The following is a 17717-nucleotide window of genomic DNA, read 5'->3' as shown; positions in this document are numbered from 1 at the left end:
GCACACTTCCACTTCTTTGTGCGTCATTTCCTCCATGTCTCGCGGGTCCTTGTTTACCTGACGTAGATTTGGCGAGAGCTTGAGTGATATCAGGTGGCCTCTGGGGTAGAGTGAGACAGGGTGCTTACAAGTCTGATTTTTGATTGCTATTTTCGACACAGGTTTAAAAACGGTAATTGGAACGCTTGGATTAAAAGACAGTGTAGTTAGATTATATATATTATTCACTGGCTTGCTTCATCTGGACTATTTTGTCCCTTGTTATATATATAACTATGAATGTAAAATAACATGCAATTCTTTCCCGAGATGTTTCAGGAAGTTCCCCTCATCGACGACTAAGCACAAACCACACCTCGAAGTATATCATTCTATACCAAAAGCAATAACAAAATACCAAATGTCGAAGCCTTCTTCCTAAAGGGTAGTACTTGTAGGTACAGTTTAGTAACCTTTACGGAGCTTCTTTTAAATAATACAGAATCAAACCCCACGAAATTCGAACTCACTTTTCGCCGCCGATGAGGATGATCGGGTGATACGTGTTGAAGGAGAGGCTCGTCATTACCACACGCCGCTTCTGCATCACACTCTGAACGCACAGTGGTCGTGACTGCCGGACGTGGAGGTCGTACACGTATATCCGACCTTCGTCTGTCACAGCTACGAAGACGCTGCTGCTGAAGGCCGACCAGCTGGCTGCGGCCACGGAGCCCCCCATGTCCAAGGTGATAAGGGGCGTCCTGGAAGCGAGAGGGAAGTTGGGGGATGATAGGACCCACAAGGGGAATGGGGGATTACCACGTGTTGTTGCAGATGCGAATCCATCTATATATCTTTCTCTCTGTCTGCCTATTTATCTTTGTGTTTGGTTTATATACTCTAATGGCAAAAGGAGGGCTGCTGCAGCTCCTAGTAGATATAAGTTTATCAATACGTTTATCGATTTGTCTCTAACTACTCTTTAATTGCATTCAGATGCTTCAACAGCAAGACGTATACCTTATGTAACGTTTATCATGTCAGTATTCTTTCTTATATATGATACAAAAATGTGTATCCAAAGAATAATAGATCTTTTTACAGTTATTCTCAAGAATATAAGAACAACCTGATCATAAGGACAACCTGATTATGGCCAAAGACGATATCTGTAATAGTCTATAACAATAATAATATAAAAGATGGTAGTAGTATCAGTAGATGTAGTAGCACGAGTAGCAATAATAGTACTACTACTACAACTAATGATAAATAAATAGGTGATGATAAATAGGATAATAATGACAATAACTGTAATAGCGGCCGCAACAATAACAAAAGAAATAATATGAATGATAACATTAATAATAAAAATAACAATAACAATAATAATAATCATGACGATAATGGTGATCACAATTAGAAGAAGAAGATAATCATCATCATCATCATAATAATAAAAATAATAATGATAACAGTAGCAACGATAGTGATGGCTATAACAGTAATAACAACAAAAACAACAATAATAATGATGATAATAATAACAATAATGATAATGATAATAACAACAACAATAATAGTAATGATGATAACAATAACAATAATGATGATGATGGTGATGATGATAATGATAATGATGATGATATTGATGATGATGATGATGATGATGATGATAACAAAGACAACAGTGATAACAGTATCAATGCCAAATGATAATCATTGGTAATACTATTAACAGCACTTGCAGTACAGAACAGAACTGAGCACTCACGTATTATCCTGGAGCCAGACTTTGACCGACCAATCTACGGAACAAGAGATGAAGATCTTGTAGTAATACTTGTTCCAGCCCACATCTCTCACGGGCGCAGAGTGGGCGGGGTAACGGATAAACGTGTGTGAGGAACAGGACACGGAGCACTGGATAACGAGGCCTGTGTCGATTCCCACGAGGAGTTCGCTCTCATTGTCCGGTCTGAAGTCTATACAGGTGCCTGTGCCTGTGTGTTATGGTATGGGAGGTGATGTTGGTGAAAAGTATCGTAATGCTTGGTGATTATGATGGAGGGATTTTGATACTAATCGTTTTACGTGTAACTATTGGGTACTGTTATTGTTATATCTTTCATAGTTACGTGAGGTTTTATTGTTAGGTTTGTTTTATCATATACTCAACATTCTTAACGATTAATGCAGCGTGTCATACAGCTGCATCATCGTAACCATATCACATGCCATCCCTACTTTGATGATAACTGTACGCAGGATATGTATGTTGAATAAGTCTGCGTTCTCTGAAACCCATATTTAACTATATACTAAACGAACGGAACATCTACAGTTACAAGATATTTACTTGCATACATATTCTGACAGGACATGTTTGTATATTTGCGTACAGACTCATTATAAAAAAATGGGAACACTGTCCTTTTATCTTTCTCGTGTAACGTACTCTTTCCAACACTGAGATTGAGCTGAAATGTGTAATCTGCAGGAAGCAAATCACCGAAATAGGTGACTTGGCCTACTGTATTAAAACTAAATAAAACTGTGTTTTTATATCCTTCGACTTACCCCTCATGTTGATCTAAGTTCTACATCGAAATCTACACTACTTCTACACTACTTAGCCTATATTCTATACTTACCCTGTTTTATTCTCGTCTTTTCTTCCTCGACTATTTCATCTTATCTACCAGCAAACTACAGAGTCCTCACTGAATCAATGCTCAGGAGAGAGGGTGATCCCCAGACCCTGAACTCTTAATATTAATTACTATAAATACTGCAAACGGTTTCAGAATATGCACATATCGCGTAAAAAATTGGGGTCATATTATGTATGTTAAATCTGTGGTTCCCATAACCTGTTGGAATTCCCATGCATGATCATAGAATACCTATGGAATATTGTCTGCTATGATCCTACTACTTATCAGAATCCCGCGTAAGGAGAATTTGGTTGATCAGATTTTTTCAAAGAGGGCTAAGAGCTGTATCATAAACCACCATGACAATTTGAAAATCTACATCTGACATAAGAAAACGATCCCATGAAGTAATACGTTGATCTGAACGCAAAAATTAAGCATATTTTTTAGCAGTTAACAGGTCTATGATACAAGCAGCGTGGAAAAAAAAAAAAACAAGCATAAACTTTACATTGAAAAATACAATCAAATAACCGTACACTATATGTCATATGGTGTTTCAGGTCCCCTAGCAAGATGCAGCAGAATGGAGTGATTTTTTTAAGTATCAACAAATATTCTCTCATACAACTACACACCTTCCAGAGAATTTTTATCACTTTTGGAGTCCTGAGTGAAACTAAAAATGTCTTTGGATTTTAACCGAGAATCGCCGAAGTACCACTGTGTGAGGCGACCATCTTTTGCCACAGAGAAGAGGGAGAGATCTTCCCCAGGATCAGTATGTACCCACTTCACCTGGATTGGAAAATGCATATATGGTGAAGAATCTGCGGAACTAAGTACAAGAAGTGGGTTCACTGGTATATGTGTAGAGCAAAATAGAGAAAAGGTCGTTGTACATCTAACATCATATTATAATTGCACTTTTCATTTCTCCTATCACTGTGTGTTTCTCTCTCTCTTATTCTTGAATCAGGCTTAAGGAGAAACAGCAGTTGACAAGTGAGCTGTAATACCAAAATTAGAAGCAGTAGTTTACGCAACAACCAAATGGTTAAATGCAAATTAGAATAAACAGTTACTTGTCACAAGTAAACAGAGCAAAATACCAAGAGCACTCACCTTACACACGGGAAGAATGTGCTTGCCGTTCATGGCCGTGGAAGCAACTGCTCTTATTGCATCTACGGATTCAACGTTGTACACAACCACGGTCCCGTCGCTCCAACCTGCTGCTAGCATACTGCCGCGCTGGGAAATGTAGTTTGTTTTCCTGTTTCATTCTATCCTTTTGTCTCCCGTCAGTTTTCAAGGTAATGTACTTGACATATGGAATCGCGTATTTTTTTTATATTTTGATTAATATTGAGTATCACATATCCGTATCTTACAGAAAACTTAGCAGATCAAATTAAGTTGATAATCTTCCGGAATAATAAAAGGAGAAAAACTGCGTAAATAGCTCCACTGTAATAAGTACGAAGGAGAAATCAAATAATAAAAAAAAACTATAATTAATAGCACGCAACTAGTAAAGAAAACTAAAATAAAGAAAATCACACTAAAACGTCACACATAATGTATATCTTCAATCAGCATGAAAGACCAGCGTAAAAGGGAATAGCATAAACAGTGTTCATTGTGACAAATGCAGAAAAAGTATGAAAGAGAAAGAATATCTTCACAGCACAAGTAATATTTTTGTCAAGTTTCGATCATATCTTCATCAGAAATATAAAGAAGATATATTCGAAGTGCATCAAATTCATCTCTTGCAATGTAAAAATACTCCTTTCTCATTCATACTTGTTTTCATTAACATAACAGAAAAAAACACTAGACTTCTATAACTCCTATTCGTACCGTAGGATGAAAGCCGACACACATCACACTGCAGGGCGAGCGCAGAGTTCTTTCTGGGCACGCGGGGTTCTTAAGGGTGAAAAGACACAGCATCCCTGCGCCGTCGGTCCCGCATATGTCTCCTGAAGGGGGAGGAGGGAGAGAGGGGAAAGGGGGAGTAAGAAGGGTGGATGAGAGAAGGTGAGGGGAGGTGTGAAGGAGGAGGCGGAGGAAGGAGGGGAGGGGAGGGAGCAGGGGGGGGGGGAGGAGGGAGAATAGAAAGAGGAGGTGGGGGAGGGGGGCTAGGAGGAAGGGAAGGGGGATCAGGAGGGGGAGGGGGAGCAGGAGAGAAGGGAGTAGGAGGGGAACAGGAGGGGAGAGGGAGAGCAGAAGGAGGAAGAAGAGCAGAAGAAGAGGAAGGAGAGGGAGAAGAAGAAGAAAGGGAGGAGGAGTGAAAGAACAAGAGAAAGAGGAAAATTAAGAAATTGTGGAATACCAAGACGGAGAAAATGAAAAAGAAAACAAAGCGACTGAGGGAGACAAAGTAAAAGCAAGAGCATTAAGAGAAAAGAAGACAAAGGAGATGAAAATAACACAAAAGCAATAAATATCCATGCACTTAAAACAGAATGTAAGATATCCAATGAGCAAAGCCAAAAACGAAGCTCATATAACAAGCTGAGTTGTAAATATAATATCAAATAAAGAAACACATATCCACAACACGAACCTTAGTAAACCTTATATGACCTATGCTGAGAGAGGGAGCGAGGTTTTCGTGACCTGATCAAAGGGTCAGAGAACAAAAAGCAGATAAAGTGTGAACTTCTCAAAATGACCTATTTATGCTGTCATATGTGACGTGCGTAAGAACAGCCCTGGGTCATTTTATTATTTTAGTTGTCAAAAAATATTCTTTGCTATGTCAACTTTACTTGTATTATGACTTCCTGAAAGAATTAGTCATAATTTGAAATCACATCTTTTATCAAGATTATTGTTTTCTATCCTGTTTATGCATTTCTTGCCTTTGCGTTTTTCTCGTGTTTATATTTCTTACGTTCCTGACTGGCGATCTTAGCACCATGATTATGAATGTCAAAATTAGCATTTTGTTCTCCTTTATTCGTTAATTTCGCTCAGCCTTTACTTCTTGTAAAACTCCATCTGGAGTATTTCTTCTTCTTCTTTTTAATCACTGATTTAGCTCCTTCTAACCACCTTGCATCTACTTCATTAGCATTATACATATTCCGCTCTTATAGTGGTTATTACTGTTATACGCTCTATATCATTGATATATCCACATATCTACAAGAATAGTTCGTGTATATGCTCACACCTTTAATACTTAATTATCACCACCTTCACATAAATCATTCCTACATATCCGCACACGCACACACACATATCCACACATGTACCAACCACAATCCACACACACCCACACACCTCCAGAAACGCACCCACACATCCACATACACCCGCAGACCTTTCTCACACGCCAACTAACCCACAGTATAAGCAGCGGCGAAGAGATCAGGATAAACTGGACTCCACGTTATATCCGAAACCACAAGATTACGGGAATTATCGTGACTGAACTTCCAGAGAGGCAACAAGGAGCCTTCTAGTGGGTGGTACTCGTCGCCTCCATCCTCCCAGTACTTGAAATCTGGAAGGGAAAGAGATAGAGAAAAAATAGAGATAGAAAGTTAGAGGACAATAAAGAGGTGGAGGGAATAGACAGAGAGAAAGAGGGGAGGGGGAAGGTAGAAAGAGAGAAAAAAGATATCCAAGAAGAAAGAGGTACTGCAAGAAAAAAGGAGATAGACGGATAAACAGAAGAAAAAAATGGAAGTGAAGGCACGCGTTAAGAAGTGCGTAGGGGTGGGGAACAGAGAGGGGGAAAAAGAGAGGAGAGGAAAGGGACAAAGAGGAGGGAGAGGTGGAGAGAAAGAAGGGAAAACGTGGATAGACGGAGGAAAAGAAGTGAATGGAAGCAGACAAAGAGAAAGAGGGGGGTGGGGGTAACAGACAGGGAGGAGGAGAAGGGGAAGGTAGGTAAGAAGAAAGCGTGGATGGACAGAGAGAAAACGGGGAAAATACAAGGAAAGAGGGACGAGGAAACAAATTAGACAGTTACACAAACAGACAGAAGGAATGCAGAAATATGATTTGTCTCTACATAGTCTTTCATTTTGGTAGCATTTATTTTTTATTATTTTTTTCTCGAAATTTTATATTGATAATCTTCTCGTTACCTTCTAAAATCTTTTCTAACATTTTATTTTTGTACCATAGTCATTATCAATCCTTCCCCCTTTCAAATGTTTTCCTTTCCTTCTGTTGGGATTGTAGCAATTGCGAGGCAAAAAGGATTTCGAAAAATAAAAGACAGAACAGCCCCACAAAAAAAAACAGGGTAAACTCTATACATTATACATTTATCAGTATCATCGTCATTATACTTTTTAAAATTATTATTATCAACTAATCCCCCCTTCCTTTTGTCGTGATCGAATTTACAGACAAGCAAAACACCCATTGAAGCAGCTGGAGACATAAAACTTTTTGTGTTGCCGTACATTTTATATCATGATCAGCCAATGATACATTTATGCATTTCCTTAGTATCATTATTTTTATCCATAATGCTTTTTATTAGTATCACCATTAAACATTATATATCTTATTAGTATCATTATTATCCTGATTTTTATTATCGTTAATATCAAGTCTTCCCCCTTTCTATTTTCCCACCTTCCTTCTGTCGGGATCGAATTTGCAAGCAAGCATTCGTTAAAACAGTTACAGGCAGAAAGGATGTAAAAAAAAATATAATTTTTATTATTATTTTTATCAACCCTTCTCCCTTTCTCATCCTGTCCCCTTCCTTCTGTTGTGAATAAATGTATAGACAAGCAATTTGCATGCAGGTAGGAGGATATGGAAAAAAAAAGATTAGAGCGCAACAGCGCTACATAAAACAGGGGGAACCTTCGGCATTTTTGTACCATTATTTTACATCATATATTTTATGGGTATCATTATTGTTACTATATATCACAGATTCTATCAGTATCATTGGCATAATAATTTATCATTATCAGTATTTTATTATTATCATTATTATAATACATTTTTTTTATTGTTGTAAACACTGTCCTGTCTTTAACGACACAAGCGAAGCAACTCTGTTGAAGCAAGGAGGCAGTAAAGAAGTCTAGAGCACAACAGAGCCACATAAAACAGGGAAACTTTCGGAAAACTTTGGCATTCTAGTATTATTTATTCTATTTTTGTTATTATTATTATTATATATTCTGCATTTCATTAGTATCATTCTCATTATACTTCTTACCATTATTTCCCCTCTGTATTTTCCCTCTTCATGAAAAAAAAAAAAAACGTTGAATTAATAATTGCAGGCAGAAAGGATGTAGAAAAGAAGGCTAGTGCGCAACAGCGCCACATAAATTAGGGCAACTTCCGGAAAACGAAACTACGAGGGGAATATGTTCTAATTTGGTAGTTGGCTTGTAAATTAGTCTGGATTCTGTGGATGGGGGGGGGTAGACCAATAGCAGGGAAAATATTGCAAAAAAGTGTTCTATTTCCATTCCCTTCTTGCCTACCGATAGGAAATAATCTGGAAACAATGTAAGAAATATCCATCAGATCTTGTGCGAATATACCGTTTCGAATCCTCTCACAACACTGGTTCGAATTCTTAGTGATAAAACTTATCTCACCTTTTTTATTTCACTGTCTTTATAAATCTAAAACAAATATTGACTTACTTCAATATAAATTGAAGTACTTTCTTTATATTTCAAGATTCAGAATTTGGCTCGGATTTCTTAATTTCCATAAAAATGGAAGAGATTCACAGGCCTAGAAAAGTATTCCCTAAATAAATATTGTTTCTGTTGTACTCTTGATCAGAAGAAAATGGCACTAATTACAGAAAATCGACAGCCAGAAAGAAAAAGAAATGAGACGAGAAACACCGACGACAGGAACTAGCCAGGACGTCATGCTGTCCCCTTTTGTATTTGTATGTGTATTTTATTATTGTAATTTTGTAACGGCTTCCCTACGTCAGCGGATGTCATCCTGTGAGCGTGTACTAAACCGTAAAACCCATTATACCGAAATGTGTACATGTACTATAAGTACCACAGTCTTATTGAAATACCAAAACTCATGTTTGTTTGTTTTTTGTTTTTTTGTTTTTTAGTAAATGAAATTCCTGTCAAATAAGGCATTATGTAATGGTAATTACCCATGCACGTGCTAAAATTGTCATTAAATAAATACTGATATCTGTACGCGTACTTTCACACAAACACACACACACACACACACACACTCAAGTAAAAAATCAAGGAAACCTTCGGTATTTTGTCTTATTATACATAATACATTTTAGTAGTACCACTGTTATTATATGTTATTATTTTCATATCAGCCTTTTCCCCTTTCTGATTCTTTTTCTTTCTTTCTGGCGTGATCAAAACTGCAGGCAAGTAAGTAAAAACGTCTGTTGAAGCAAGAAACAGAAAACGGAAAAAACAGCACCACATAAAATAGGGGAACTTTCGACATTTTGGTTTTTACATTATACAGTTTATAAGTATCTTTATTAAACATTATACATTAACCATTTTATTAGTGTCATTATTATTCGTTATGCATTTTGTCAGTATCAATATTATACATTATGCATTTGATTAGTATCATTATTTTTATCAATTCTGTTTTATATAATATCAGTTCTTAACCCTTTCTATTTTCCCACATTCCTTGTGTCACGATCGAATCTGCAGACAAGCACGCATCCGCTGAAACAATTACAGGCAGAAAAGAGGTACAACACCGCATCATAAAACCGGGGAAGTTTCGGCATTTTCGGCATTAGTATTATAATTACAAAGATTCATTATTATTATCAACCCTTCTCCCTTTCTCGGTCTTTTCTTTATCTTCCGTTTTGAATAAATTTGTGGACAGCACGCATCCGCTGCAGCAAAGAAGACTCAAACGCAAAAGCGTTACATAATTCGGCATTTTTGTATCATTATCATACATTATATATTTTTAGTACCATTTTTTTATATAGACATTCCGTCAGTGTCATTAATGATATGCATTATACGTTTTATTATTATTCTCATTATACATTATCGTCACTATCAATCCTTTCCTTCTATTTTCTCCCTTCTAACATAGCCGTCCTCTTAAGCAAATTGCAGGCAGAAAGTATGCAGAAAAGAAGACTAGTGCAACAGCGCCACATAAGATAGAGCAACTTTCGAAAAACGAAACTGCGAAGGGAATTTGTTCTGATTTGGCGGTTGGATTGTAAATTCCTTTGCAAATAACTTAGAGCACTATTTTAACATCAAAAAGGAATCCATGTCTGTATAGACAGAAATAACCTTAACGGTTCCTAATAACTACCGCAACCTTAAATCGGTGCAGGTGAAAACAGGAACCTATCCTGGAGGGACAGAACAATAGCAAGATCGAAAATATTGAAACGGTATTCTATTTTAATTCCTTACTTGCCTACAGATACGATATAACATGGAAACAATACATTTGAAAGAAATAGCCATCATCCTGCAACATTGGTTCGAATCCTTAATGATGAAAACATGTCTCGCCTGTACTAGTTCACTATTTTCATGAATATACAGTAAATGTTTCATCTTCTATTTATCTTTATTTTTTACATTATCTTTATCATTTATCATCCCCGTCTCATCCGCTTTCTCTCTCAAATATCCACTGAAGCAATTTTGTAAGCAGCAAGGATGTATGTGTTAAGAAGACTAGAGGGCAACAGCACTACTACATAAAACAGGGGAACTTCCGGTATTTTTTTTTTAATTACACATCATACGTTTTATTATTATTATTATCATACATTATACATTGTAGCAGCATCGTGATATTATACATTATACATTTTATTAGCATCATTATTGTTATACATTTTATCATTATCATAAACACTGTCCCCTTCCTTCTGTCGTGATCGAATTTACAGACAAGCAAAATATATCTCTTCTGAAGCAACTGGAGGCAGAAAAGATTTAGAGCCAATTGTATCATTATTATTTATCTCTTTCATTGGTATCATTCGCATTTAGATCATTTTATCATTATCATTATCAACCATTCTTCCTTTTCTTTTCTTTTTCCCCTCAGGCAAATCCGCTGCAGCAATCGTAGGCATACAGGATGTCCAAAAGCAACAGCGCCACATAAAACAGGGGATCTTTCGGAAAACGAAACACTGTGAAGGGAATCTATTATAATTTGACAGTTTAATTGCAAATTAGTCTATATCTATATTTTAGACTGTGGATAGGGGGGGGGGGTAGAATAATAGTGGGATGGAAAATATTGCAAAGGTATTTTATGTGAGGACGTATGTAAGAAATATCCATTAGATCTTGTGCGAATAGGCCGTTTCGAATCCTGATCACAACACTGGTTCGAATCCTTAGTGATAAAAAAAAACTCGCCTTTTTCTTTTTCTATCTTTATAAAAATTAACCATATGTTGCCTCATCATTTGATTATCTCTCTATTTCTTTGTATTGCAAAATTCAGAAGTTTGCTTGGATTTCTTAATTTTCACAAAAATGGAAAAGATTTACAGGAAAGTATCCCCTAGAAAAGTATCCCCTAAATCAATACCAAAGAAAATGGTGGTTATTACAGAAAATTGACAGTCCTTTTATCAGACAAAAAAATGAGACGAGACACGCTGAAGACAAAGACTCGCCAGGACGTTATGCTGTCACCTTTCATATTTATGTATTTTATCATGGTAATTTTGTAACGGCTACCCTACGTCCGCGGATGTCATCCTGTGAGCGTGTACTAAAACGTAGAGCGTTTATATTGATTTGTGTACATGTACGCTGCTAACACATAGCCTTTGCTGCTATCGTGATCGAACTTACAGACAAATTCAAGTGAAGCAATTGCAGGTATAAAGGATATTAAGAAGACTAGAGCGCAACATAAAACAGGGGAACCTTAGGCGTTTTGTTTTATCATCACGCATTACATGTTATTATCATTATCATCAACCTTTTCCCCTATCTGTTTATTTTCCCTTCCTTCTGCCGTGATCACATTTGCAGACAAGCAAACGTCCGTTGAAGAAAGTGGTGACACGAAGAAGACAAACATAACAGCGCTAAACGTAAAACGGGAACTTTCGACATATTTGTGTTCTTATATTATACATCTGATTAGTATCATGATGCATTTTCTTCGTATCATTACGTTATCATCATACATTTCATTAGTAGCATTATTATTTTACATTACTCATTTTATAAGTATTATAATCATACAGTTTACATTTTATTAGTATTATTGTTATAAATTTTAGTATCATTAATATCAACCTTTCTCCCTTTCTATTTCTTCCACCTTCCTTTTGCATAGATAGAAGTAATTACAGGCAGAAAGGATATAATTAAAGAAAACTAAAACACAAACCCGCAATATAAAGCCGGTGAACTTTCAGCATTTTGCATTATACATTTTATTAGTATCATTTTTTTTTTTTTTTATTATTATTATTATTATCATTATCAACCCTTCTCCATTTCTCTTCTTTCCCCTTCCTTCTATTGTGAACAAATTTGTAGACAAACACGCATCTACTGGAAAATTAAACTAAACCGCAACAGCGCTACATAAAACAAGGGAACTTTCGGCATTTTTTGTATCCTTATAGTACGTTATACATTTTATTAGTACCATTTTTGTTATATATCATACATTATATCAGTATCGTTAATACTATATATCATACATTTTAGGCTAAATCTGCAGCGCTGTCGGGCATACGAAAATCCATCGAGTCAAAAAAATGTACCGATTGAACAAAACCAGCCGTCTCACACAGAGCGTCCTGTAACCATCGGGTTGTTTACATGTACAAAAAATATGATTATTATGGTAATTGAGTTTTGAATGCCTTGCACCCAATGTCACATCACAAGTTAGAATTACGTTTTATAACTGAATTGCCCTAAAAACAGCAAAAGATCAAAGAATTGCAAGAAATTGCATATAACATTGCAGATAAAACAGTTTATTAGTATTATCATTATCCATTCTATAAGTATTACAGGCACTTTCCATTATTTCTGTCACGATCGAATTTACAAACAAGCAGAGCATCTTTGTTGAAGCAACTGGAGGCAGAAAAGATGTGGAAATAAGAATAGTGGACAATAAGCTTCGGCATCATTATCAAATATTATTCATTTTATTAGCATCATTCTCGTTATGCATTTTATTGTTACTGTAGTCCTTCCCCGTCTCTATTTCCCCTCTTCATTCAAATCCGCTGCAGCAACTGCAGGCAGGAGGGTGTAGAAAAAATAGACTAGAGCGCAAAAGTGACACACAAAACAGGGCAACTTTCGGAAAACGAAGCACTTGTGAAGGGAATATCTTTTCAAACTTGACAGTTGCACTGTAAATAAGTCTGCAAATAATTCAGAACATTGCTTTGACACTGAAGAGGAATGCAAATTCGTCTATGCAGATTCCTTCAACGGTTTTCCTAGCAACTATTACAGCCTTATTAGTTTGGTGCAAGTGAAAAAGCTAACCTAAGGCTCAATAGAGAGTCAGATAACGGAAATCTTGTACTGTGAGGGGGGATAGAGCAACAGCAAGAGGGTAAGTATTGGAAAGGTATTCTAATTTCGCTCCCTACCTGTCTACCGATATGAAATAACCGATACAGTACATAAGAAATATTCATCAAATATTGTGCGTATAGCTGTTTGGAATCCTTCTCACTACACTGGTTTGAATCCTTAGTGATTTAAACATGGTTCGCCTTTTATATTTTATCTTCATAAATCTAAAGCAAATGTTGACTTATCTTGTATTTTTCTTTGTACTTCATATATCAAAACCCAGAATTTAGCTCTGATTTCATAATTTCTACGAAACTGGAAAGAATCACTGGAAAGTCTCACCTTAATATATTTTCAGTTTTGCGTTATGATCATCATGCATTATTCATTCTATTAGTACCATTATTATTATGCATGTTATTATCATTATTATCAACCTTTTCCCCCTTTCTAATAATTTTCCCTTCTTCTGTCGTGCTCAAAATGTGCAAGCTTCCGCTGAAACAAGACAGAAAGGGTGCAAAATGAAGACCAGAACGCAGCAGCGCCACATAAAATAGGAGAAAAATAATACTAAAACAAATACCACAACACAAAACAGGGGAACTTTCGGCATTTCTGTATTATCATTTTACATTATTTGATTAGTATCATTATCTGTATACTTTTACTATTTATTATTATTTTTTTATCAACCCTTTTCCCTTCCCCATCCTTTCACCTTACTGCTCTTATGAACAAACCTGTAAGAAGCACGCATCTGCTGAAGCAATTTTTGCAGACAGAAAGGATGTGGAAAAGAAGACTAAAGCGCAACAGCGCTACATAAAACAGAGGAATTTTCAGCATTTTTGTATCATTAGTATTATACATTATACATTTTACTAGTATCGTTATCATAATACATTTTGTTACTATCATAAACACCTTTTCCCCTTCCTTCCGTCATTTTGTTGAGGCAACTGGAGGCACGAAGGAAGACTAGACAGCAACAGCGCCACATAAAGTAGGGGAACTTTCGGAAAATGAAACACCTGCGAAGGGAGTCTCTTCTAAATTGGCAATTGGGTCGTACATTACTCGGCAAGTGGTTCAGAGCACTATTTTAACATCGGAGAGAAACGTGATTCCAACAGTTGCCACAGACGTGGATTGGTTTAGTTGAAACTCAGTCAGAGCTACCAGATTACAGAAATAAATATTTTGGATTCTGTGGATGGGGAATGAAAGAAGAAGAAAAATATTGGAAATGTATTCTATTTTCATTACCTACTTCCCTGTGGATGGGGAATGGAAGAAGAAAAATATTGGAAATATATTCTATTTTCATTCCCTACTTGCCTGCCGATATGAAATAATCTGGAAACAGTACGTACGTAAAAATTATTCATAGCATCTTGTGCGAATATGCCGTTTCGAATCCTGCTCAAAACATTGGTTCGAATCCTTGTAATAAAAACATATCTTCCCTTTTTTATTTTACTATCTATAAATCAAAGGTAAATGTTGACTCGTTTTTTATTTATCTTTCAACTTTCTGTATATATCAGGATTCAGAAGTTTACTTGAATTTCTTAATTTCCACGAAAATGGAAAACATTCACTGACCCAGAAAAGTATCCCTTAAAAAAAGTAGCAGTAATTACAGAAAACTGACAACCCTTCCGCCAAAAAAAAAGAAAGAAAGAAAGAAAAAGAAAAAAGAAAGAAAGAAATATAAGACGAGACACACCTAAGAGACCCTCACCGGGACGTTATAGAGTCACCTTTTCTCTTTGTATGTGTATTTATTATTGTGATTTTATAGCTACTACACTACGTCAGTGGATATCATCAGCTACCTATGAGCCTATATCAAAATGTAAAACGCGTTATATTGATTTGTTTATATGTAAGCTGCCTCAATCCTGGTAATGTACCAAAACGCATTTCAGTAAGCCAAATATGGCATTAGAAATTAAAAACAGGATATGCAATGATAATGAGCCAAATACTTGTTATAGACGCGATAATTGAATGATTTTAAATGAATTGTGATGGAATTCTGTTAAAAGGGCTATTTAGACAAATATTCAATTATATACGCGAAAGCTTACACAAACACAAGTGGCGATATATTTTGGTAATGTGAACTCGAAACTCGAAATATGGTGGAGCTTTCTCTAGTGTTTACTTAGTTTCAATAACCGGCTGGTCTCTGGAACTGTAACAAATCAGAAAAAAACTTAGCTTTATACTTCTTTTAAATTATTATCATCGCCACCCCTATCCTCTTTCTATCATTTTCCTTTTTGATTTCAGTAAACCCCTAACTCTAACATTTTTATTTTTCTTCATTATCACCATCACTTTTCCCCTCCATTCTATCTCTTCTCCTTTATCTCTCTTCCGGTAAACGGACATCCGCAAGCAAAATTTTTATAATTAACAAAAAAATAAATAAAATTACTATCACCACCACTCGCCCCCAATTCCATCTTTCTTTCCTTCTCCCTTCTCCCTTCCCCCCAACCCCCCCTTCAAAAAAATACACACAAACACACACATACACACACACACACACACACACACACACACACACACACACACACACACACACACACACACACATACACACACAACACATAAACAAATAAATCAATAAAAAGAAAACATTACCTTGAGTGATGTCATCGTACAGATTTTGCGTTATCATCCGCTCCACGATTCTTGAAGTATTCGGCAGCCCCGGAATGTCACGGATTTCAGGCACATCTCGGGGGTTTCTCGGGGTTTCCGTGGGGGGTGGCGTGCTTCCGGGGCATTGCTGGGTGGCGGGAGGTGCAAGGTATGGAGGTAGATGTAGATATAGATAGATGGATAGATAGACAGATAGAGATTGTGAGAGAGGGAGAGAAGTGGATAGTTAGATTGATAAATAGATAGATATTGAGAGGTAGAAAGTGAAGTGGATAATTAGATAAAATAGAGAGATGGATAGATAGGTAGGTTGATAAATGGATTGTGAGGGAGAGAAAGGTGGATAATTAGATAGACGGATATTTAGATGAATAGAGAGGTAGAGAGAAAGAGAGAATGCTATTATTCATACGAGATACATACCCTATAACTAATAAATATATGCAGATTAAGGAAGAGAGAATACGGGAAAAGAGGAAAAACAAAAACGAAGAAGATGAAAAATGAGAACAAAATAGTCGTTAAAATAAGAAAAAAAAGTGTAAAGAACAAAACAAGAGAGACAGAAAGCAGAAAAAATGGAAACAGTGAAAGAAAAGAATGTCAAAAGTAGAGTTGAAAATAAAGAAATAAAGAATACAAAAGAAAATAAACACCATTTTCTAGCAGTAGTCGATGAGACGCAAAAAAAGAAGATATGGAGGAAGAGCTGGAGAAGAAGGAAAAGAGGAGGGGGGGAAAAAGTGAGGAAAGGTGCGAAAGGACGATAACAATAATGATGAAAAAAAGACGAAGGAGAAGAGAGAAAAGTAGAAAACAGAGAAAAAACACAAAAAAAATCCTATTAACCAACCATCTTCTCCGGCGTGAATGTCTTTTCCTTCTTATCATCTCTCTCCTTCTCCATCTCCTCTTCCTTCATCTTCTGCGCTTTCATCTCGAAGTCAATATTGTAGGCGTCGTAGATGATTGAGAAGCCGACATTATCCGAAAAGATTCTCGTGTTCGCGGGTTCGGTCTGTATCGCTATTTGCTGGAAAGGAAATTGACAGAAAACGGTAGGAAAAATATCTTTTATCTTTTCATTATATAGATCTATGATCCCCTTTTCTGCTACATTCTCACATGCTCATTAAACATTTTCCACCCGCCTTCTTTCACCCCTCCTTCCCCTCACTTTCCCTCACCCTCACGCCACGATTTCATATTCCTCTTTCCCCTCATCTTCGGTTAACCTCACGCTCTTATTTTCCCCTCGCTTCACCTCCTTCCCCCACCTTCCTTCAGCCTCACGTTCCCGAACTCCCTTAACTTCCGCTCATAGCTTGCATTCAACCTCACGCAATCATTCTCCCTTTCTTTCCCCCTCCTTCCCCTCACCTTCACGCAACTACACCCCATCATCCATTCATTTTCCTTACCTTCTCTCAACCTCACGCCCTCATCCTTCCCCTTCACTTTCACTCAATCTCACACCTTCATTTTCCCTTTCCTTCCCCTCACCTTCAGGGCGAAGTGCGCCGTCTGTGACACGCGCTCGCTGAAGTTGAAAGGGTTGGCTTGCGCGTCTATTCTGGCCAGCTCCTCCTTCGAGACGACGCCGCAGTAAGGGTCGTCTTCCTCCTCCTGGTTCTCGGCTGCCATGGCTGGGGAGGGGGAGAGGCGCGTGGAGAGAGGGACGAGGGAGGAGGAGGGAGTGAGAGGGGAGAGGGACGAGGGAGTGGGAGGGGAGAGGGACGAGGGAGGAGGAGGGGAGAGGGACGAGGGAGTAGGATGGGAGAAGGACGAGGGAGTAGGAGTGGGAGAGGGACGAGGGAGTAGGATGGGAGAAAGACGAGGGACGAGGGGGGAATGAAATCATAGG

The 17717-nt window shown here is 37.2% G+C and overlaps 2 protein-coding genes across 2 annotated transcripts in view; both read right to left on the bottom strand.

Moving 5' to 3' along the window:
- The window catches only part of LOC119583254 (dynein intermediate chain 2, ciliary-like), a 2630-nt gene extending 61 nt beyond the window's left edge, over positions 1-2569 (bottom strand). Inside the window, exons 1-5 of the mRNA XM_037931726.1 lie at positions 2563-2569; positions 2441-2476; positions 1757-1985; positions 510-743; positions 1-100 (exon numbers count right to left, since the gene is read on the bottom strand). The exon at positions 1-100 is cut by the window's left edge and continues 61 nt beyond it. Of these exons, the coding sequence (XP_037787654.1) occupies positions 1-100; positions 510-743; positions 1757-1985; positions 2441-2476; positions 2563-2569 (606 nt within the window). The remainder of the gene's footprint in view (positions 101-509; positions 744-1756; positions 1986-2440; positions 2477-2562) is intronic.
- A 395-nt stretch (positions 2570-2964) lies between these two features.
- On the bottom strand, positions 2965-17497 carry LOC119583252 (dynein intermediate chain 2, ciliary-like). Its single transcript, XM_037931725.1, has 10 exons — positions 17357-17497; positions 16785-16886; positions 15833-15980; positions 15348-15377; positions 5998-6159; positions 5420-5434; positions 5215-5267; positions 3765-3893; positions 3278-3437; positions 2965-3059 (listed from the first exon to the last, which is right to left on the bottom strand). Exons 1-10 carry the CDS (start codon positions 17495-17497, stop codon positions 2965-2967), a joined length of 1035 nt encoding a protein of 344 aa, XP_037787653.1.
- Between the last annotated feature and the right edge of the window lie 220 nt (positions 17498-17717).

This window comes from Penaeus monodon, chromosome 17 (assembly GCF_015228065.2).
Source record: "Penaeus monodon isolate SGIC_2016 chromosome 17, NSTDA_Pmon_1, whole genome shotgun sequence".
Classification (NCBI taxonomy): Eukaryota; Metazoa; Arthropoda; class Malacostraca; order Decapoda; family Penaeidae; genus Penaeus; species Penaeus monodon.
This window is presented reverse-complemented; position numbering and strand designations above follow the sequence as displayed.

Bases quoted from the DNA above. Each gene is read 5' to 3' on its own strand.
- LOC119583252 (XM_037931725.1), bottom strand. From the start codon at position 17,497: ATGGCAGCCGAGAACCAGGAGGAGGAAGACGACCCTTACTGCGGCGTC. The intron at 15,981-16,784 runs GCGCAGAAGATG...CCCGCCACCCAG, and splicing joins ATATTGACTTCGAGATGAAA to CAATGCCCCGGAAGCACGCC. The intron at 3,438-3,764 runs GTGAGTGCTCTT...TTTCCAATCCAG, and splicing joins ACATTCTTCCCGTGTGTAAG to GTGAAGTGGGTACATACTGA.